Source organism: Adiantum capillus-veneris, chromosome 3 (assembly GCF_014529385.1).
Source record: "Adiantum capillus-veneris isolate H3 chromosome 3, ASM1452938v2, whole genome shotgun sequence".
NCBI lineage: Eukaryota > Viridiplantae > Streptophyta > Polypodiopsida > Polypodiales > Pteridaceae > Adiantum > Adiantum capillus-veneris.
The window spans coordinates 12,359,037-12,383,696 of NC_140933.1; the positions used below are offsets into that span (position 1 = coordinate 12,359,037).

Here is a 24,660-nt window from a genome sequence, read left to right on the forward strand (position 1 = left end):
ATCTAACTAGGTGTTATGCTTTTTGTTGCTCTCTCCACCCAAGCACTCTTGTAATTCTCATTAGTAATCTATTCTAATGAAATGCCCACTATGTTCATGCTAATTTCCGCTACACATAAGTTATTAGGCCATTAAATGTAACATTGGTATCAGAGCACAAGGTTTCTCTTTTCTTGCTCAAGAAGGGAGGTCCTCAAGCTAGCTACAAATGGTTGGTATTATTAATTGCCTGTCAGTAAGTAGAATAGGGATTTTTCAGCCTTGCAGTGCGCCTGCCTTTGTGCAGTCAACGGGGCATCACCGTCGAGAGCTATGGTCTTAATAGTGGAGTCCTACGGGGCTTGCCTACGGCTTAACCACTATTGAGCTATTAGAAGCTTGACAGGAGTCGGTGCTGTTTTGGTGTTGAAGGACCGTCTCTTCTATTCCTTGCAATTAATGGTATTCGAGCCGCGGGTACAGTAGCTTGAGTGCTTTTTTTAAAGGGGTAAAGAGGAGTAGCAACTAGGGCTTGAAGTGCCAAAGTACACCTAAAACGTTTACACCTAAAAGTTGTTAGAATGGCTGACAATAGTAAAGAGAGTGAAATTAATGTTGATAACTTTGATTTTGCTCATGAGCAAGCTACTAATGATGCTTCAATGCTTGTTAACTATCTTGTTTCTAGGCTTCAACAAGCCATGGGCAATCCGTCTCTCCAAAGTGATGTGCAACGGCAGCTCCGTGCTCACGGGAATCTCCAAGCTCATCACCATGACGAGAGAACACCTAGGAAGCCTCCTTGTGAGACTACCAAAAGAGGTCTCTCTCTGATTCGGGAAGAAGAAGATAATCCATACGAAGGGCTCAAGAATTTACTTCTTGATGATGCATCTCCTTCCCAAAGGAGAACTCAAGAGCCTCCACCGAAGGAACGAGAAAGAAGCGAGTCTCCCGCCACCTCGGCGGAGATGGGTCCACGAAGACGGTAGGCTAAACGCTCTCCATCACCACCAAAGCAGAGAAGACCATCATATTCCTATCCTCACCACAATTCAAAGAGGGATGATAAAAAGCAAGAGAAGAAAAAGGCGAGAAAGAGGACACCCTCTTCTCCATCTTCTTCATCCTCTTCCTCTTATGAAAGCTATGGTGAAGACGACAAAGATCAAGACAAGAAAAAGGCGAGAAAGAGGTCACCCTCTTCTCCACCTTCTTCAAATTCTTCACCTTCTTAAGAAAGTGATGGTGCAACCTTTGAACCATCAAAAAGAAGAGGCCATAGGAAATCCTATGCCGCATGGAAGAGGTCGTCCAAGCTGAAGAAATTCAAAGAGGGAGGGAAGAGCATCTCTTTCCTTACCTATGATGATACCTTTGGTGCTACGGACAAAGTCTTGGCCTTTATCCAACAATTCGATGCGGCGTTTGGAGATGAGGGCTTCACAGAGTCCTCTAAGCTACGGCATGTAGCTATGCACTTTCAAAAGTCCGCCAGACAATGGTGGTCTAGCCTACGAGCCAACGGTGAAGCTCCACGAACATGGAAAGCTTTAAGAGCTTCCATTATGAAGTAGTTTTTGGCCAGTGATGCCAAAGACAAAGTACTCACCGAATGGCGAAGCTTAAAGCTCTCTCCCAATGAATCTATCCACAAATATGTAGACAAGTTTTGGGACCTACAACTCAAATCCACTGTCTTCAAAAAGTTGGATTTTGGAGAGCAAAAACAACAATTTTGTGCGGGCTTAACCGAAGAAACGGCGGAGTATGTCAACTCCCAAAGACCACGTACCATATCAGCGGTAATACACCACACTATGGTGGCCTCTCGAATCAATTTCCAAACGGGGGCAAAAAGAAATAATAAGCCCCCGGAAAACAAGGGTTTCAATGAGCCTAAGGGGAAGGACAATGTCCAAAAGTCTCCTAAGGGCAACTCCAACAAAGCTAAAGAGAAGGGAGTTTACAAAGGTAAGAGTAAACTCTCTCCTGAAGAGCTTGAGCGTTATCGTAAGGATAACCGGTGTTTCAAGTGCGGCGAACAAGGGCATGCGTACCGCGCTTGTCCCCAAAAGAACAACCGCCAAGATCCTCCTAGAGCTTCCTTGGTTGAAATCCAAGAGGAGGAGACTCACCAAACAACTCACAAAGGATCTCCTCTATGCCATGCTTGAGGAAAGGTAAGAGAACATGATGCTTTTATTCTCTTTGACCCTGGTTCTACTCACAATTTTATATCTATAGAGTTGGCCACCAAGAAAGGCATACAATCCTACGAGATGGGAGATATCCTACCCGCAGACAGTGCCTTCAAGGGGCAAGAAGCTTCAGTCACTCCCTTAATCGGGAAATTGAAGCTTCATGTCCAAGGCTATGTGGACAAAGAGGACTTCTTTATCTCTCCTCTCAAGCATGAGGATGTAATCCTAGGGGCACCATGGTTTGACCGCCTTGCTGCCGATGTTAAATTTCCTGAAAGGAGAATCTCCTTTAAGTTCAGGGAAAAAGACATGTATATAGATGCTAAGGAAATGGGTAACACCATCCCCATTGTACCTACACCAGCTTTCAACAAGTCAATAAAGAGCTCTATTTCCGTGTACATGATTTTTGTTAAAGATTCTAAAAATGAACCTAATGCTTTAGCAAAAGAAAATAAAAGCAACCAAAAGGAATTAGAGTTATCCAATTTTCTCAAGGGGTTTAATGATGTTTTTATTGACGACATCCCTTGTGAGCTACCTCCTAAACGAGGTAATGATGACCATGCAATTGAACTTCTTCCAGGAAGTTCACCGCCTAACAAACCTCCTTATAGAGTTTCTCAAGCTCAACAAGAGGAGATTATGCGGCAAGTGCATGAGTTAGTTGAGAAGGGCATGGTTAGGCCTAGCTCATCTCCATTTTGCTCACCTGTGCTATTAGTGCAAAAGAAAGACGGCACATATCGTATGTGTGTCGACTATAGAGCACTAAATAGGATCACTATCAAGAATAGGTTTCCCGTTCCACGGGTCAAAGACCTATTTGATAAGGTACAAGGATCCACCTAGTTTAGTGGGATTGGCCTAAAAAGTGGCTATCATCAAATAAGGATAGCTGATCAAGACATTGTAAAGACCGCATTTCGCACTACGTTTGGTCTTTACAAATATATTGTCATGCCTTTTGGCTTGACAATGCACCAGCCACATTCAACCGCTTGATGGAGAAGCTATTTAGGTCTCACTGAACATTTACTGGAGTGTTCTTTGATGATATCATCATCTACTCTAATTCATTAGACAACACAAGCAACACCTCCAGGTAATATTTCAAGTTCTTCGAGAGAATAAACCTTATGTTAATCGAAAGAAAAGCAATTTTTTCTTGCAAGAGATTCAATATTTAGGTTACGTTATCTCTCAAGATGGCATCCAAATGGATCCATCAAAGTTAGAGGTAATAAAAGGATGGCCTAAACTAAGGAATCTTCATGAAGTAAGAAGCTTTATAGGTATGTGTGCATACTATAGACGCTTCATAGAAAAGTTCTCACTAATAGTAGGACCATTACATGACCTAACAAAAAAAAATGTTAGATATACATGGTCTGCCAAGGAGAACAATGTTTTCGAAAAGCTTATCTCTCAATCTGTGCTTACACTACCGGATCTCTCAAAGCCATTTGAGGTCCAATGTGATGCTTGTGGTGATTGCCTTGGAGCTGTTTTGCTCCAAGAAGGGCACTCCATAGGCTATGAGAGTCGAAGGCTCGACCCTGTTGAGCAAGCTCTAGGCATATACGAAAAGGAACTCCTTGCAGTTCTACATGCCTTAGACTCATGGAAGCACTATTTATTGGGGACTCCTTTCATTCTGCGAACAGATCACCAAAGTCTTAAGTACTTCATGACGCAGACCAAGCTCTCCGACAAACAAATGAGGTGGGAAAATTTCCTTTCGCAATTTCATTTTCATATTGCTCACATTGCTGGCAAGCACAATCAAGTAGCCGATGCACTCTCAAGACGGCCGAGAGTGAATGCGGTTTCCATAGCAACTCACAATGATCTATCTTCAATGATAGATGAGTACGCTATTGATCCCGACTTTAGAGATGTGATTTCAGCCCTGGCATTAGGGAAGAAAGAAGAACCATTCACTTTACAAGATGGTTATCTTCTCTATGGCAATAGAATATGCGTTACTAACTCACTACGTGAGAAAGTAATGTATGAATCTCATGCTCCACCTTATGCGGGGCATAGAGGCATTCAGTCTACCTTAAAGGGAATAGAAACATATTTCTATTGGCCTACCATGAAAGTGAACATACAAGAGTATGTTTCCAAATGTGTGGTATGCCAAAAGACAAAATTTGATAGAGGGAAGCAACTTGGATTGCTTCAACCCTTGCCAATCCCTAATTCACCATGGGAGAGCATATCCATGGATTTTATCTTTGGATTGCCTAAGTCTATCCATGGGAATACGGGAATATGGACGATAGTAGACAGGTTCAGTAAACAAGCTCATTTATACCTGTCAAAAAGACTATCAAAGCCCATCAAATGGCAACCCTCTTCATTTCACAAATTTTCAAGTACCATGGCTTGCCAATGTCCATAGTGTCGGATAGAGATCCTAGAATGACTAGTAATTTCTGGAAGGGTCTCTTTGAGAATTTAGGTACAAGGCTAAACTTCTCTTCGGCCTATCATCCACAAACGGATGGCCAAAGTGAAATAGCTAACCTAACAATTCTCGATCTACTAAAAGCCTATGTAACAGAAGTAGATCAAAGATCCCAATGGGAGAAGTACTTACCCTTAGTGGAGTATGCTTACAATAACACTGTACATACTTCCACGGGAAAAGCACCTTTCGAGGTAATTGAGGGAAGATCAAAAAGTCCCTTGCTACTTAAGGTACATGGGAAGATCTTCGCTGCAGATGAGTATAGCCAAGACCTACAAGAATATTTTCAAAAGATTAAAGATGCTATCTCTATCTCACAGCAAAGGCAAAAGGCTGCTGCTGACAAGCACAGAAGAGCCCAAGCCTTTAAAGAAAACGATTGGGTCTTGTTAAAGTTTCCCAAGGCTTGATTAAGGCACACGACGGGCAAGAATCCTACGGGCCACCAAAAGTACTATGCTAAACTAGCAAAAAGGTACTATGGTCCCTTCCAAATTCTTAGGCCAATCAATGACATGGCCTATCAACTTAAGTTGCCCAATCATTGGCTCATACACAATGCTTTTCATGTGAGCCTATTAAAGCCTTACAAAGGAGAGCCACCTCAAGAACCAACTATTGAAGACCCACCGGAGATCGAGGACCAAGAAGAGGTGCTGCAGCCCGAGTCCATTCTCCGACATGAAGACAAGGTACTAAGAGGCGGTAAGACTATCCGACAATATCTTATTAAGTTTAAGAATTATCCTTTTGAAGATGCTAGATGGATGCAAGGCATACAATTAAAGGATAACCTAAACCTTGTCAATGCTTACAATGCTTCCCAAGAGTAAGCAAATGTACAAACTGTTAAAAATGAACAAAATTTTTGTCTTATAAGACTCTCTTTTTCTTTATTTGTGCACAAAAATGAAGTAGTATGCATGCTTAGATCAAGTTTGCAGAGACGACGTCTCCCAAACACCAAGTAGAGCTTGTCACTCTACTATGGAAGACTGATAGGACTAATGTGCAGACATGCTTGCGGCAGCCTCAAGCTCTCAAGCGCCAAATGGACTAGTCATCCATTGTGGAATGATGTCGTAGGGTAACATAGGGATCCTCTACCCGCTAAGAAAAGGACTCATGAATATGCTTTATCTTCTCTACACCATAGTCGAGGACGACTATGATTTCAAGAGAGAGGTAATGTCATAATAATCAATATCTAATTCTCCTAAATGATTTTCTCATATTAAACTGATCATTTAATGTGGGGAGGTACCAGGGGAGAAAAAACTAGAATATTGGTTAAGCTAGCAGATCGGCCACAGTAGGGATCCAAAGGAGGGAAAATAGGGATCAAAAGGGGGGGCCATCTGCAAAAGAACCATGTGCAACAATGGGCTAAAAAGACCCTAAGGTTCAACCCATTAAGACTTCCAAAATGCTAAGGTTCCAAAATTCAAAGGTTGTGTCCAAAGGTCAACCCTAGGGAAAATTGGATGCTTAGTGTGTGTACAAAAGTCTTCTTCAAAGCCTGCAAAGAGGGGGCGAGCCCATTTAGTAGGGGATGAGAGAGAAAGCCACACACACACACACACACAGGCTCCCTTTACACAAAGGGAATTAGGGACACATGTCAGCTCCCTAGGCCAGATGCCCACAAGGTGTGCCCAATTCCTATTGGAAGACCCTTGAAGTGGACCAATGAGAATTAAGCTAGAGTAAATCTAGTTTAATTAATTTAAAAACATTTAATAAAAGAAACCAATGAGAATTAAGTCTCCTAGAAGACTATTGGGCAGTCTCCCAAGGGGTCCAATGAGCATTCAGGAGCCCAATGGCTTGCCTGATTCCTATTGGCCAAGAGGCAAAGGGGTCCAATGAGAGTTTAGTTTAATTATTTAATTACCTAAAGCTTTCACAAAAGGGGAAAGGGGGACACATGTTAGAAGGCTATCACTTATGCTGCTTAACACCCATTGGCTTGACTTGGGGAGGTCCAATGAGGCAAAAGCCAGACCAATTTAGCAGGAAGGGCTCGCCCAAGAGAGAGAGGGGGCTAATTTTTGCAAGGCATTATCACACACACACTCACACAAGCTCATGTGTGAAGAAAGAATACTCTATCTCCTCCCAAGCTTTAATGGAGAGCTCATCACCTACTCCAAGCTTGTGAGATAGAAGCCTACATCAACACTCTCTTGGCATGTGGATGCAAATCCAACCAAGAGCCAAGCTTCAATGCATGCTCATCTTCTCTACCAAGCTAATTACTAAGCTAACCTATGCTAATATGAGTGATTATGTGAGGAGATGTACATCTTTCTCGTAAGATACTCCTTCTTCCTCTTAATCTACTCTCATACCCTGCTAGCTCTCACCATTTTCGAAGGTGTGGGAGGTCTTGGGTCTGAGAACGGGGATAATTCAAGTTGTGTTTGTTAAGTGTTTTGCTTAGTGCATGAAGTTTCCATCTTCATTGCACTAGCTAGTCTTGAAGGAACACAAAGAATTGTATTGTACAATGTCTCTCTTGATGGGAGAAACCATAATACAAAGCCTTTTGGAGGGGGGACCGGCTCCATGAAAATCCGGTCCTCAACTGTTGTCAATAGCTTAATTTCTCTCTCTTTTGAAAGTATTGTTGATGCTATCTAACTAGGTGTTATGCTTTTTGTTGCTCTCTCCACCCAAGCACTCTTGTAATTCTCATTAGTAATCTATTCTAATGAAATGCCCACTATGATCATGCTAATTTCCGCTACACATAAGTTATTAGGCCATTAAATGTTACACCAAATTATGATGGGAATGTTCAGTACGTGTCCATGAGGCCACAAGGACAACCCATGTACAGATATCAGCCTAATATGGCCCAAGCTCAAAGACCACCAATGGGTATGGAAAGACCTCAACCTGTGTTGGGACAACAACCTCCAAATCCAGGACATAATGCAGTGCCTGTAAAGTACATGCACTCTGAAGGAGTCATAGATGAATAAGCATTAGTGCCTGTTACACCCTATGCAGAGCCTAGTCCATCTACAGTAATGGTAGAAGGAGATTGGTATAATCCACATCCACCACCAATGAAAGAAACAATGAATTATGCTCAACTAGGGCTCGCACCAATGTATTATGTAGCTAATCAAGGTGTCAGACCTCCCATGTTAAGACCCATTATGAAGCCAAGAACAGAAAAATGTCATAATTGTGGTGCTGATGATCATTGGAAAAATGAAATTCCAGAGCATGACAAAAACCTCAAACCAATTGAAGCCTATTGAATACAATGTTGTAAAAAAGGAGGACACTTTTTGGAAGATTGTCCTAAAAATCCTTTGAACAAGGATAAAACCGTAGTAAACGTAGTCCGAGTGATACCTAGTAGCTCATGAGAGAGTGAACCGATTGTTCCAATCAAGGTAAGCACTAAAGCCCAGGCCAAGAAAAAGAAACACGACTCCTCTGATCATTCGAAAAATACGAAAGTTTCTTCTCAAAGAATCAAAAGGAGTAGAAGCAAAAGATATGAGATGAGGAAAAAAAAACAACTGGTAGAAATCAAGGAGAAAGAAAAGAAGCTATTCCAGGAAAAGTTGAAAGAAACTGGAAGTGAATTTAAAGAAACAACCGTGAAATCTGGAGGATCCATTCTGGTTGATAAATTTTTTGAGTCTATTAATGCCGCCTTGGAAGCCTACCAAGCAGGACTTACAGCATGCCAAAACATGGAAAACAAATGGAAAAACTATCCCTCTCCACACATGGAAGCAGCAAAGCTGAGAGCTTATCAAAATTTGGTAAGAATCACACAGGAAATGCTGGAAAAACAAAAACCCAAGCTTGAAAGTATTGCAAAACCTGAGGAGCTTGTGGTAAAAGAAATGAAAGAAAAGTCCGATGTGGTGGCAGAACCCCACCTTGAACCAAATGAACTAGAGCTTATAGTGCCTGACAGCGAAGATGCCTTAGAAGAAATTCCATTCGTAGAGGAAGACTATCTAGGACACTTATGGAAAAAAGTGAGAGAGATCAATGATGGGAGCCTAACTCTAAAGTCAACTCCTATAGAGGAAGTATGGTTGGATAACCTACCTTCTGATATGAACGTGGATGTACAATCCTTGTACGGGGATTGCGGATAGGAAGCTTCAGGATTGTCGAAACCATTGACCTTGAAAACATTACCTTCTTTTGGGAGATAACGAGGATGAATACATCGTGTGCAAGACCACCCAAGTAAAAAGAGCTGAACAGACCCTAGAAGTAGACAACATTCATTCAATCATGTCTACACCCATCCAATGCACTCTTACCTTGGGAGAACTGCTAAAGCTCATACCATACTTATAAAATGATCTACAGAAAACCCTAGAGAAGGTGGGGATAACGGGGTTAATCTCAAAAAAATTGGGAAAATTAAAAAATGAAATGGACAACAAAGAGATTCGATCAGTTCCCATGAACAAAGTTGGAGAATATTATGAAGGAGAGGAAGGAAACGCCACCCTCCCAATGAAATATAATGACATTGAAACTATGGTGATACTGGATAGTCGAGCTGGCATAGCCATAGCCACTAAAGCAGTATGGGAATCCTGGGGACAGCTAGGCATTAGACAAACTCGAATGAAATTGCAGTTGGCTGACGGACACATTGAGAGACCATTAGGGCTGCTTGAAAAAGTGATAGTGAATTCTTGTGGAATTGAATATCAACACACTTTTGCCATAGTAGACTTTGGAAAAAAACTCAACTATGAAATCATATTGGGAAGACCTTTCATGCGACAAGTACAGCTTATCCAAGATTGGGAAAATAATTATTTGTACTTGAAGCAAGTGGGAAAGAGTGCATCTAGAAGATCACACTTATAGAGATGTCTTGAAAACACCCATTCAAGAGTTTGATTCAGTTTCTTCGGCTGAAACTAAACTCCCATCCTGGTTAAACAAAGACACTCCTATTTGGATGTGTGGAGCTTCAGAAAATGGAAGCTTAAGACGAGAAGAATGTAGCCTAGAAAGGGGCTGCACAGAAGAAGCCTATGTACCTGAACCCTTTCGTGAGCATTTGTTTGAGCCATTCGAGTGGACTCAAATTTTAGCGACAATGGATGTATGTGTGAATACGTCTATGCCTACTCAATTTTTCAATGAGGATGGCTACGACATGATTCTCATCCAAATGATTTTAATCCTCAACATTGAAGACGAAGATGAGGAACCCAAGGACTTAATGAAAGCTCAACAAGTCTTTTCAGACCTCTTTTACGATGCAACTGATGAGTTAGATGAAACTGAGCTACCTCACAAGATTCGGGGTCAGAAAAATAGCATATGAGAGCTAAGCTACTTTTAAAAGGAGTGGAGGAAAAGTTTTTTTATTTTCCATACGAGAAACCAAGAAGACAAAAATGGTATAGACGAAAGAGAGACACCAGAATTGTGAAAACACGACCTATGCCATCAGTCTCCAGTAGAACACAATTCTTGATGCAGATAGATGCAAATGATTGTGTCAAGGACAAAATCACTGGCAGATATCCTTCAAACAAAAACTCAAAAATGTCTCAAACATCGAGAAAAACAAGGAAGGATATTCAAGCAAAATCAAAGGATAAAAAACCACTCATGACTCGAGTCGAGCGAAAAAAGAAATATCAAGAGTTGAAAAAGCTCTAAAGGAGATATACACAACCGAAATGGAAACCATGGAAGAGGATGGTAAGGATGTAATGCGTGTTCCATTCCATTACAAAAAGTAGACTCTCTAAGATCGAAAAATCATAGTCAAACAACCTGTTTAGGGAACTACTAAAACAGGGCGAGTCTTACGGAGGACCTGAAAACGCTAAAAGGATAGACTTGGCTGAACCAGGAGAAGAGTCTAAACCGGCTTACATTGCGAATGAACTAATAGAAGAAGACAAAGAGCTCTTGCTGAGCTTGTTAAAGGAATACCGAGATATCTTCGCTTGGTCTTACAAGGATCTCAAGGGTGTTGATCTAGAAATCTGTCAACATACCATATCCATGAGAGATGATATGAAACCAAGTAGACAGAGACCATACACGTATAATGAAACATTTGCCAAGAAGATAAAAGAAGAGATTGAAAAACTAAAGGAAGCCGAATTCATTTACGAAATTGAACACACAGATTGGGTGTCTCCAATTGTGGTAGTATCCAAGAAGAATGGAATATTACGAGTGTGTGTTAATCTCAAAAAGGTCAATGCAGTTACTGTTAGAGACAACTTTCCTCTTCCAATAACTAAGCATGTTTTAGAACGAGTTGTAGAAAAAGAAGCTTACAGCTTTTTAGACGGCTTTTCGGGATACAATCAACTTTTGGTTGACCCAAAAGATCAGTATAAAACCGCTTTTGCAACAGAATGGGGTATATTTTCCTATCGGGTTATGCCTTTTGCGTTAACTAATGCTCCAGCCACATTTCAAAGGTTGACGAGCCATGCCTTCAAAGAATATCTTAGGAAATTCTTAGAAGTATATATGGATGATCTATGCGTACATTCATCAATCCGGGCTGATCATTTTGAACACCTCAAAAAGGTATTCAAGAAATGTAGACTTTATAAGATCTGCTTAAATCCTGAAAAGTGCACATTCATAGGTAGACAAAGAAATATCTTGTGGGGACATATAGTGTCTAAAAATGGCATAGCTATTGATATTGAGAAGATTCATGTCATTGATGATTTGCCTAGACCAACAACAGTAAAGGGGGTCCAAGCCTTCATGGGGCATTATGGATATTACCAACAGTTCATCTACATGTACGCTATAATTGCAAAACCCATGTATAGCTTGATTACGCACTTTGAATGGACCGAGGCATGTGAAGAATCCTTCATGAAGATTAAGCAAGCTCTCACCCAGCTCCAATATTGAAGGCACCAGATTGGAATAAGGTATTCCACGTACATGTAGATGCCTCCAATTTTGTTATTGGTTGTATACTAGCTCAACCAGGAGATGGGAAAAATGACTTTCCTATTTGTTATGCTATCCGACAATTGAACATGGCGGAAAAGAATTACACCACCATCAAAAGAAAAGGATTAGGAATGATCTATGCCGTTAAAGAGTATAGACATTACCTATTAGCCAACAGGTTTGTGTTCTTTGTGGACCACCAAGCTTTGTTGTATTTGGTCAACAAGCCATGCAACACAGGGAGAATAGTGAGATGATTCATCATTCTTCTCGAATTTTATTTCACTGTGGTTGTAAGAAAGGACACTACACATCAATGAGCAGATCCTTTGTCAAGGATTATTTCAGGGGAATCACCTAAAGGGGTAGACAATGATCTACCAGATGCCTATTTGTTCTCCGTGGATAGCCCTAAAGTGATGGGCGTATATACAATGCTCAGGGGGAAAAACCTCCTAAAGAGGGAAAAAATGCCCTGGCGGTCCTAGTGTGTTCACACACATCACTACCACATGTATACGGTAACAAATCCCCCCTGGAGTGATGCAGTGAACGAGAGCTGGCACATGAGTAAAGGGAAGTGCCATGCCCTGAGGAAATGATCAGTCCACAAAGGGGAGTAAGCGCAAAGCTTTGCGGAAAGCTTCAAGCTTCTCACGAGACAATGCCTTTGTGAAAAGATCTGCAAGGTTGTCTTGTGTTGGCACATAAGCCAAGCCGATCTCTCCTGCTGAGAGCCTCTCCCTGACATAGTGGTAATGCACCTCAATGTGCTTTATGCGAGCATGAAAAACTTGGTTCCTTGCAATTTCCAATGCGCTCTGACTGTTAGTGTAGATAGTGTTGGCAGTGTCCTATGCAACACCCAAATCATCCATAAGACGTATGAGCCATACACACTCAACCATAGCTATGAAGACTGTCCTTTACTCAGCCTCACAACCCGAAGTGGCCACAGTAGGTTGCTTCTTGCTCAACCATGATATACATGAACTGCCAAGCATGAAACAAAAACCACTTGTGGACACTCGCGTGTAAAAACAACCAACCCAATCTGAGTCCGAAAAAGCATGTAAGTCTGGCGGCAATGATCCCCCCTTGGGATAAAACAAGACAAGATGTAAAGTGCCACTAAGGTAGCGGAAAATCCTCTTGACACCCTGCCAATGCTTAGACACTGGGCTATGCATAAATCTACTAACCTGTGAAACTGCAAACTAAACATCCGGCCTCGTGTTGCATACATAAATGAGGCAGCCTACAACAGTTTGGTAAAGAGTGACATCAGCAGGATCGCCAACAGCATGTAGACTCAACTTCAAACCTGTTTCCATGGGAGTGGCAATAGGTTTACAATCCTCAAGTCCAAACTTACATAGCAATGTCTCTATGTAACTTTTCTGACACAAGGCAATACCACCATCACACTGCTTAAACTGTATGCCCAAGTAATGATGCAATAGCCCCAAATCTTTCATCTTGAACGTAGCATTCAAATCAGCCTTAAATTCAGCAATATGTCTCTCATTTGGTCCAGTGATCAACAAATCATCGACATAAAGAACCACAATGAGAAGTACATCACCCTCACGCTTTACATACAATGTGCTTTTTGTTGGACTATTACGAAAGCCTCGTTTGACCAAATGAGTGTCATCTTTCTCATACCAAGCACGGGGAGATTGCTTCAACCCATACAAAGCCTTCTTACATTTACACACTTTGTCCTCTTGTCCCCTTATGACAAAACCGCGAGGCTGCGTTACATAAACTTCCTCAAATATGTCACCATTCAAGAAAGCAATAACAATGTTTGATTGATGTACATCCCAACCAAAATGAGCTGCCAATGCACATAGAAAACGCACAGTAGTCATACGAAAAGTGGGAGCAAAAGTCTCTTCATAATCTATGCCTTTTTGCTGTGCATAACCCTTTGCAACAAGTCGAGCCTTATGGCAATCGATCTCACCATCCGGCTTGCGTTTCAACTTGTAAACCCACTTCGTACCAATGGCCTTTTTGCCAGGAGGAAAATCACATAAAGTCCATGTGTCATTTTCTATAAGTGCATCAAATTCTGATTGCATGGCAGCCATCCAATTTCCTAAATTCTATACTTCATCAAACGACAGAGGCTCCTGAACATCATGTAAGCTAGACACACCCAAAGCATAACAATCTGATGCATAAGATACATGGCGAGAGCCTGAACGAGTACGACTAGACAAAGGTGCATCCAATTTACTGTCACGCAAAGTGTGCACCGGCCATTTTGGCATACCTCTAGCCTGCTCATTTTCAGCCCTTTCCTCATCAAGTACACCATATACATCTGCATCAGTAATAGGCTGATCTGTAACATTTTCAGAAACCCCCATAGGCTGTACATTTGCCTCATTGGAACTTACATTCGTATTTCCACCATTGAAAAGAGGCAACAAAGTGTCATAAATGTCCTGTGAGCTTACATTAATGTCTCTAGTACATGACCGCAAGGGCTGAACAGAATCTTCCGCAAACACTACATCTCGTGAAACCAAAATACGTTTTGTTTGCGGATGATACAACCTGTAACCTTTTCTTTCAGCACTATAACCAACAAAAATACATTTGACAGCCTTATCATCCAATTTTCTACGTTGTGTTTGTGGCACCAAAGCATATGCCAAACAGCCAAAAACACGCATGTGCTCGATAGAAGGCTTTCTATCATGCCATGCTTCATATGGAGTAATAGACAAAAAAGCTTTCGTAGGACACCTGTTAAGTACATAAGTGGCACACATGATGGCCTCAAGCCAAAAAGAATGCGGCAAAGCTTGACTTTTGACCAACATCGTGTCATTTCCGTCAATGACCTGTTTTTCCTCTCAGCAACACCATTTTGCTGAGGTGTATAAGGCACTGTACATTGGTGTTTTATCCCACGACTAGCCAGAAATGCATTAAATTCATGAGACATATACTCCCCCCCTCGATCAGAACGGAGGGTGCCCATAGTACATTTCGATACATTTTCAGCCATAGCCAGAAATTGTTTGAAGCACATGAAAACTTTGCACTTCTCTTTAAGCAGAAATACCCATGCATGCCTAGAGTAACCATCAATGAGAGTCACGAAGTAAAGGTAATTTCCCAAGGACGGAGTTTTCATGGGCCCACAAACATCACTATGCACAAGCTGCAACCGGCATGTGGCCCGAACTGAACCATCCTTTGGAAACTTAGAACACTGCATCTTACCCAAAATATGGCCTTCACAAACATGTTTGACAGGTGCTTCAAGAGGCGGCAAAGAAGCAACCATATCAGATTTTTGCAAATGCAGCAAATTGGCAAAATTCAGATGACCAAAACGTGCATGCCAAAGTTTTGCATCTGCAATAGCCCTTGAATTTGCAACAGCATTTGCAAAATTTTGTCCACACTTGTCATACAAAGTGAGCTTATACAGCCCACGACACAAAAGGCCAGATGCAACAATTCATCACCAAAACTGAGATCATGAACTGTACATCTGTCATCCACAAATTTGACTACAAGTCCAAGTCTAGCAAGTGCGGATACAGACAAGAGATTCTTCTTATCCCAGGTACATAAAGTGCATCAACAAGTGTGAAGGAACTTCCATTTGCAGTAGTAAGCACAATCTTTCCAACTCCTTGAACCGGATAAGAGACATTGTTGGCACAAGTGACTGAATTCCCATGAGGGACAAACTCGAGAGAGGTAAGCAATTCACGATGTGAAGTAATGTGCTTTGTAGCACCACTGTCGAAATACCACACATGTGAATCTGCAGCAACTGACAAGCATGCATCATGGACAGCAGGATTGTAAGTGCACTCTGCGCTAAAAGCCCATTCTGCATCAACATCAGCAACACAGTCTCCTTTCAGAGAAGACTCAACAATGGCTGCATTTGTACTGGAACCACCCTCTTTCTTCTTAGCCTCCTTGGCCTTCAACTTAGGACACTGCTTGATCAAGTCATCATTTGCTTTACAATAATGGCAACGCATCTTCTTTTTGCCCTTATCACCAAAATTGCGAGACGAAGTGCTTCCAGCAGAAGCATTAGGAACAGGTGTTTTGCCACTCGCAGCAGAACCATAAGAAGTGGCTGCATTGCTGTTACCACCCTTTCTTTGAGAAGCAATAAAATCCTGTTCACGCTGTCTAGTCCTGTTTTTTCTGGAAAGTGACTCTTGCAACAGCAATGTGCATAATGCATCAAACTTGACAACTTTTGGATTTCTTTGGGTCATAAGTCTCCAAGTACTAGCAAAAGTCTGGTAAGAATCTGGGAAGGGATCAAGAAAAGTCTGCACAAGGGAACTGTCTGAAATGACTTCACCTGCAGAAATAAGTTGCTCATTGATATCCTTGACACTAGCAAGGAAAGTGTCCATATCATCTTCCTCATGCATAATCTTCGACTCCAACTCTTTACGCAACAAAGCAATTTTTGCCTCATTGCGGCTTGCATAAAGACCAGCCAAAATATCCCAAGCCTGTTTTGCAGATTTTGCTGAACGGATGTGAGGAACAATGGTGCGCTTCACAGACAACGCAATCAATGCATGAGCCTGCGCATCCTTTACATCCCAACGAGCTTGTTCTGCCGTAGGCAAAACAACTCTAATAGCAGCAAGACCTGCAACATCCTCAACATCGCCTGCATCCTCAGAACCAGGATGTACATCAATGCCCTGCACATTATTCCAGACGCCCTTTGACACAAGAACATGTTGCATCATGTAAGCCCACATAGGGTAATTCTCCCCATCCAACCTGTCCTCAGCAACAAACATCTTGAACACATCTGTGTTGTTGTTGTCAGCCATGGTAAATGTTGCACCTGATGTGAAAACTGCCCAAAAATAGGAGAAACAGAGCGGGAACAGCACGTGCTATATAGCACAAACCGTAGAAGACTATAAGGCACTTGTTATGCAGAAAACAGCACTGACAGAATTTTTGCACAAAATGATGAAATTACCCGTGCAGACCTGCCTGTAGTGGAAACGGAGGTCGAAATGAGCCCGAATCAAAAATATGAGCAGACTGTGCTCTGCGAGCTCGCTCGAAATTTTTGTCGACCTGCGAACGCTTGCCAAAGCTCACTGAAATCGAAGAAAGTGAGCAGGCGTGTGCTGGAGCAGCTGGCGACTAAGCCCGAGAGGACGCAACATGCTCTGATACCAACTGTTGGAATTAGGGTTGCAGAGAAACGCACACAGCTTGGAGAAGATGAAGGAAGCTCAATTACTTAGTATGCAATGGAAAGATAGATAGCCCTAGAGTGATGGGCGTATATACAATGCTCGGGGGGGAAAACCTCCTAAAGAGGGAAAAATGCCCCGGCGGTCCTAGTGTGTTCACACACATCACTACCACATGTATATGGTAACAAGACATGTCTCGTCTCTCGCACAACGCATGTCACCAACAAATCAAGACTATGCTATCGCGTACCTCAGGCACATACATTGAGGATATACCAAGTCAATGTGGGATTCCCTGAAAATCACTAATGATTTGCAATGCATGTGAAAATACTGCTCTCTAAGCAGTGCCTAACACCCATAATCTACTAATTGTCTCACTGAGATCAAGTTGTGTCTCACTTGAGGAACATAATGCACATGTCACAGCATATAGGATGCACCACCGAGCAATGACAAACAAATATCTCCTACACTTGCAAACCATCGACCAAGTGTACACAACCGAAGCTCGCACTAGAGAAAGTACTGAACCACTCACGATGTGGTCTGAAGTGGAAAAGTGCATCCTCATCTACAACCAACAGGGAGAAGTGTCACCTCTAAAAGACATGTAAGGGGGAGGAATGCGAAAGGCAAACGTGACATCACCGTCACTGGCATATGAAGCCACCAATCTAGCATGTGTCAAAACCTCATAAGTGTCATACATACATCTCTGTTGCTTCCTCATACGTATGAAACAACGGCACCTAATGTGTCGTGTGTGACCACAATGCCAACAACGCATATATCGGCACAACTACGAGACCGCCATCTCGTGTCTGTCAGCTCTGAACTGTCACACATGTCGACTGCATAAGTGAATGTCAAGTGGGAGATCCATCGACACTACATAGTCATGAAAAACATGATCAATCGCATCACAACCGAAGCTCGCATATGCATAAAACAACTCTACAATAATCTACAATCTGCAAGTATACAATCTGGACAAACAGCTCAACCGAGCATAAAGCGCATAACCATATACACAAGTAGTGAGCAGACATGCTCAAAACGCATCCCACATAAAAACTATCTGCAAAGATCTGCAAAAAACTTGTAAAGTTTGTAACCACACGAACATATGTAACTCTTACTCCTGCAAGAGTGGATGCAAGAATATTAAATTGTGTCCAAGCTGACAAAACTTGTCAAAGTGGGAGTTATACTCAACCACTGAACCATCAAAGAGTAAAACTGCAGATACACCGTGAATCCACGAAAAAAACGAAAGAGTTTCCCCTAAAAATTGAGTAAAAACTCAAAAATCTCACCAAAACCAATAGAGCATGAATAGACACTCAGTGTCTCAGTAACAGAATTCACATATGGCATACATAAATTGCCAAAAGCCAAGCAAAAAAACTCACTCCTGAATGAGCGACTCTATGGACCTATACTTGTCCAGAAATACTTGTAAACTTGTGTAGAGAAGCGGCAAGAAGGAGCACCGGTCGGTAGCCTTGTGTTTTTAGTAGCGTTCAAAAAATGCTAGGAGAAAAATCTTTATTGGCCGCAAGAAACTTCCACCATTGTTGCTACGTTTCAAAATGCTATCGAAAAGAAAACTATTGTAAAGTATCGAGTGTGACATTTTGAAATGCTAACAATCCTTGCGTCCTTTTCGGTACCACCCACCCTCTCCTGGACCTGCGTTTAAGACGCCGTCGTAGAGAGACTTGGTGGCGCCGACGAATTTGCCTCCCCTCCTTCCGACGGGTAGCGTTCCAAGACGATGCGTCTTCTCCCTATTCCCTTGCTGATGGCGTTTTAAAACGCACCCTCTCCCTCCTCCTCGCAAATTCCACCAGTGACTTGCTGCAATGTTTTAAAACGCTAAAGGCAGCCTTGCTTGGGGAATTGCAGCCCAGAGAGAGGCATTGGAGAAGATTCCCTTGTGTGGCTTGGGAAAGTGTGAACGAGGCTTAAGAGGGCAACGAAAACTTTTGGAGAGCAATGTGGAATGGCTTGGGAGTTTTGTGCGACCCATTCTTGGAGTACGAGAAGGAAGCAAACCTTTCAAATCTTGTACGTGTGTTGTGGTCCCTCTTGCTCGAGCGCCAACGACAATGATGATCAACACCAACTATCGGCTATGGAAAGCGGATCGACTAGTTTTCGATTAGCGGCCTATACATAAGCGAAGTTCTCAAGGAAGCCATCAATTTGTTTGACTCGGGATTGTGAGGCCAAAAGTAAACACATGAGTTTGCTAGAGGACGCAAGCAAAGGCAAGCTTGACAAGGATAGCAGTACCAATGTTCCGTTAGTTGCATTGGTACCCGCGAAGTTCGACAACCGTTGTTATAAATGTGACAAGACGGTTTGTTTGGCTCACGAATACAAAAGCCAAAGGCAAAAGAAAGAACTCAGATGAGCACAAAGGCAAAGGAAAGTTGGACATAGATAGCAGAGATAAAGATTTGATAGAGGAGGTCAGCATGTGGTAGTGGCCACAATGGCCACGACGCCTGATTTCTAGTCAAGAGGCAGGTGCCGCCACTAGCTTCCACCCCCAAGGAGAGGCTTGTGAGTGGTAGAGAGGGGCAAACAATGCTCCCTACAAATAATTTGGATCCTTGTCTTGGAGTTCAAGTTATCGGTGTTAGAACCTACAGGTCACAGTTCAACGCACATACATCTGGCAAAGAACCACTCAAACATATCTATGGATGAGTGCAAGTGTTGGATGGATTATGGACAGGATGTGTTTCAAAGTTCATTGTCTGGAAATCCTACATGTGATGTGTCGGGAGTTCACAAATGGGGATTCTTGGATGTAGTATGGTCTACAATTCAATTTTCTATGAGGCAAACGGTGCTCAAGATAGCATTCTTCTACGGTAAAATGTTGGAGGTAGCAAATCCGTAAGCTTCTTCATCAACTTGGTCTCACTATTTATGTCCACTATGAGCTGTAGAGAGGATGCTAAAGTTATGGCATCTCCAATGAACTGCCCAATGTGATCCCAATATTTATTTTGGCTTTAGGTATTTATTTTACTTTCTGAACTTTGGATAGGGTAATTTGCTAAGGTGACTATATAAGTACACTTAGACCCCATTGTATAATCGTTCAATGTTGGTTAGTTCAATAGTACACCTCTCTCTCTCTCTCTCTCTCTCTCTCATGTATTCTCCCCATTGCTCTACGCTTCCGCATCGTCGAGTTCGAAAGAGGTTGCCTAAGAGAAATTCACAAAACAATCAACACTCTCATCACCAAAGAGAATGTTTTCTATTACACTAGCTACCCTTCAAGTTTCACTCAACACAAGGTGCCTTTGGCCGAGATTCCAACGGTGCTCACTTGTCCCGGTTTCTAGTGAAGTCTCATATGGGCACTATTTGATTGAAAGGCATCCATAAATTTGTATGCCTTTCTTTCTTCTCCTCTAACGCATGTTTTAGCATGATTCTTGGAAAGATGGTTTTAGATCACCCTTCAAAACAAAAATGAAGCATAATCCTATCCCATGACTGAAATTTGCGGCCCAATGATCTTCCCATCACCAATTGGCATTCTCCACTTAGCCAAACTCTTAGCACGCCCAAAACCTAGCATGCTTAATGTGCTAAAAGTAAGTAGCTACAAAAGCAGCACTAGAGTGCTAAATGACTGAGATTTCAACACCCACTTCGCATTTGGACTTGGATTCTTCAAAAAGATCAGTTGTGAATAGTTCAAGAACACATTATAAAGTTGTTAGTAGAGTGCATAAGCTCCAGTTAGCAAAGTGCTTGTACAAGGGTTGTTTGTTTACAAAGGCTACCAAGAATGATTATAGATGGGCTTTGTCAGAATGATGAGGCAAATGCTTCAGACAACAATTGACGAAGGGTGGAGACCAGTCTTGTGTTCATTTTACCATATTACACCATCCGCATTGCCACTCGTGTCACATGCAACAACAAGGCCTCTGAGTGTTCTCAGGAAAAACGGCTTCTTCCATTGACAGCCTGTCGATACGGGTTCTCGAGGCGCCACTATCATAAGCACATTCTCCTGCCTGTGAACTACACCCATCACAGTAACCGTGTTTCCTTCTCTGATGTACCTGTGAGGACCTTATTACATTAGGCACATATAATGCATCTATGCATATACATTGCATAGCTTGCTTCTTGCTTAAATTCATTTATGCCCTTCCAGCGATCATATAATGGTGTAGCTTGGAGCTCTCTCTCTCTCTCTCTCTCTCTCTCTCTCTCTCTCTCTCTCTCTCTCTGTGCACAGGCACAACATTGAGCTTTGCTAATGAAGACTCCTGCCCATCTCCCCTTCCCCTCGTTTCAAAGCACTCTACAAGACAGTAGTGTGATAAGGGAGCTTCTCTAGGACATTTTGCATCTGGCTAAGAGCAACACTCTTGGCATACATGTCCACAAGAGCACCATCCAGCACAATATCATCACTATGATGCGCCAGCAGCCCCTAGTGTTGAGGACAGCATGAATTATGCCAATTTTAATTAATTATTTGTCCACCAGGCTTCAGTTCTACTCCTTTCAAGCATTGATGCGTCTGCTGTTGAGGACTTCCCTATAGTTTCTTGCAGACAAGTCATCTTGCGATGCATGCTCCTACCTCAAGACTATATTATATTGCAGACAGAGATGGTATGCTTGATCATGCCGTGCAAGGAACTATGCATCCTTTTGGGTGCTATGCAGTGATGCACATCTCACAATCTCAATACTAAGTCTCAAGATGCTATTGGCTTACCCTTCCTTCAAGCACATAACTCTGTCGTCACACGATAGATTTTTACTGCCCATCCAGCGCACAAAGTCACCTGGTAGCTCCTTGTTTGTCCCGGAGACATCTACATGCGTGACCTCATGGACATGAGGTATCACAGGTGCACCGTATCCGGCTTTCACGAGAGCTCTTGATCCAGATAGAAGGTCAGAAATATAAAAATCAACTGCTTGCCTCTGCATCCAAAACCCAAACCTTTTCTCAAGATAAAACATCCCTTCCACCAGCAATATCAAGAGAGTGAAACTCTGCCATGCATACCTCTAAGTAGCGCAGTGCCCAAGTAAAACGGCGGTGCCCAGCTTTTGCTGGCTTGGACTTCCATCCTCTATACTCATAAAGACCTGTTGATGAGTAAACACACCTAGTTACCCTCTGATAGGATGAATCCAAAGGCATGCTCCCGCACGTGACAATCTGCGTACCAATGTATGCGCTCCACATGAGTGTGGTAAGTAAGATAAACAACATACATCCATGTCAAGGAAGAGCACAAAACAATAAATTTCGAGGTTGAATGTGTCATACCCCCGTCACCTTCACAAATTGGCCATCCTTCGCGCTTGACAAATGTGCATCCTCATACGCAGCCAGAAAGCTCATTGGAGAGCTATCCGCCAGGCAAAGGTTCCAGCCTAGAAGAAACACCAGACAAGTGCACAAAGTACCAACAACCATTAACAGAATTGGGGTATGCAATGTTACATAGACGAATCCACCTGCCACGAAGCCGATAAGGAACAACGGCACCACGGTCCACAAAATGATGGTGGGGAAATTCCTTTTCACAGCTAGTGACTGTAGCCCTATGTTGTTGATGGGATGCTGCGAGGACTTATGCTGGGCGGGGACACCATTTGAATCAAGAGGCCCTGAAAAGGGCTTCTTTGGAGCCCCCGACGCATTCAGAGGACCAGATGTTACGGGACCGGATGTGATAAGGCCAGTCACTGGCAGTAAGCTACCCGAATTCTGTCGAATGATTGAAGGAGTGCCACTGCTGGAGAGAGGCCCCGAATTCTTCTGGCTATTACTACCAGAGCCAGGCCTATTGGCATTTCCAAGGTCACCCCCACTCCTAGAAAGAGGGCCTGAATGTGATGCTGGGCGGCCTCCAGACGACAGAGGTCCTGACCGGTTTTGTCCAGCTGAGGCTGAGGTCTGTCGCGGAAGTCCACTAGAAGTGAGGGGCCCCGATGTGGGCCTAGTAGGTGCACAAGATGAGGGGCCTGAATTCGGAGAAGGATTGGCATGGCCAGGCTTCTGCCGTGCTTTCGCAGGCTCCTCAACTTGTATATCAAACATTTTGCCAAGCTCTCCTGATTTACGAATGTCGCCGCCTGTATATGGCATTGCAGTAGACTTGAATGATGGCTGCCTGTCTTTGTATTGTTCCGGGTGTCCCGACACATAAAGGCCATTGCTGAGCTGATGTGAGGAACATCTAGTACTCGATGCCATGTTGAATCTCGAGTCGGCAACCCGAAGCTGCTAGGATGATGCCTTGCCCTGTTTGTCCTTTCTTGCACGAATCCAATCCACTAAATTTCCTCGGTCTCTCTCAGTCTCTCCGCGTTGCGCTTAGATGTGTCTGAATTTTGCTACTGGGAGGTAAATTCTGGTGTAACTTGGTGCATTACCCAAAGTTAGTTCCAGAGAGAGGTCATGTCAAGGACTCTGCATGATGTAGCTTTGATTGTGAGAAGTTCCAAGTCTGGCTCTGTTGTTTAAATGTGTGTACGTGATAGGCCTGTTGTAATTGTAGGTGTGTGTTTCTGTGTGTGAGTGTGTGTGTGTGTGGCTCGAATAAACTCGAAGAATTGGGCAGATCTTTGTAGGGAGCTTCAGACGACTACAAATATGCTGGCATGAAGGTGACAATGAATGGTTGTTTAAAGGGTTGCTTACCAGCAAATAGGGCGCGGCGCTGCTGAAAGGCAACGGGAAGGAGAGGCCCCCTCTTCGCCATCATCATCAGGATTCAGGACGCCAGCAAGACCCACCTACACATGTAAGTGCGGGAACGCGGGTGTGCGTGTATATGTGTCTTGTTTACCAGTACGAGAGAGAGTGATGAGTATAACTACCTACATTCTTGGCCTGTGCCTAATGGGCCTCTGTTTTGGTTCAAACTTCAAAAGCCACTTTGTGTGTGTGTGTGTGTGTGTGTGTGTGTGTGTGTGTGTGTCCGTGGGAGAGCCTGTGTGAGAGAGAGAGAGAGAGAGAGAGAGAGAGGGGGGGGGGGGGGGGGGGGGCGGGCGGACTCGCGGAGCATGTGTGCCGTGTGTGTGTGGGGAGAGGAGAATCAGAGAGATGGACTCTGGAGGAGGCCCGAGGGGCCGAGGGCGATGGTTATGAAATCAAGGCAGTGCTCTGCTCTGCTATAGCCTAGTATGTGTTCCATCATTCCATGCATATTGGTTTCCCCTGTTCCAACGAAGGGACCCTTCACACCGCTCTCTCTAAAAGCGTGTTCTTATCAGTACCTAGTACCTACATTCCCCGGGCCCGTTTGTAGTCTAACTGCGGACGAATGAATAGGCTATGCCGCTATCGCATTAAAAAGGCGATTTTTTCTTTGACTACCAAGGGCACATGCCCCCCTCCCTTCAATCACGCCCCAAGTGCATGCTACATGGGAGCTACAATATGTTCCTTCATGGATGCACACAAGGGGAACAAAATTGCTCTCACATACGCACCTTCCCACATACTTTAGATACCCAAAATAAGCTGGCTAAACAATGTCCGATTGCTCATTTTCGATTACTATTAGGTCTGCAAGCGCATTAATCGGAATCTAGTGAGATGCTGCTGAGAGACTTTTCTTGCGTGCACGACACAAAAATGCAGACAAAAAATATCTAGATTGTCCGCATGCCCCCTTTGCACTGCTCGACGTCGCTTGTTGCAGGCCTTCGCCACCTTCCCGACTCTCCAACTCCACCCTTGCTCAACCGCTCAGCTCTACATTCCTGTAGCGCGCATATTAATGATGACGAAGCCGCCTCC

General features: G+C 43.1%; 1 protein-coding gene across 1 annotated transcript; it reads right to left on the reverse strand.

Moving 5' to 3' along the window:
- Positions 1-20,557: 20,557 nt before the first annotated feature.
- On the reverse strand, positions 20,558-24,037 carry LOC147460508 (protein SHOU4-like). Its single transcript, XM_086507857.1, has 4 exons — positions 22,177-24,037; positions 21,910-22,065; positions 21,613-21,824; positions 20,558-20,944 (listed from the first exon to the last, which is right to left on the reverse strand). Exons 1-4 carry the CDS (start codon positions 23,107-23,109, stop codon positions 20,752-20,754), a joined length of 1,494 nt encoding a protein of 497 aa, XP_086363983.1. The 5' UTR covers positions 23,110-24,037; the 3' UTR covers positions 20,558-20,751.
- Between the last annotated feature and the right edge of the window lie 623 nt (positions 24,038-24,660).

Coding starts and splice junctions, on each gene's coding strand:
- LOC147460508 (XM_086507857.1), bottom strand. CDS start 23,109: ATGGCATCGAGTACTAGATGTTCCTCACATCAGCTCAGCAATGGCCTT. Junction 22,066..22,176: donor AATTTGTGAAGGTGACGGGG/GTATGACACATT, acceptor ATTGGTACGCAG/ATTGTCACGTGCGGGAGCAT. Junction 21,825..21,909: donor GGGCACTGCGCTACTTAGAG/GTATGCATGGCA, acceptor TTTTGGATGCAG/AGGCAAGCAGTTGATTTTTA.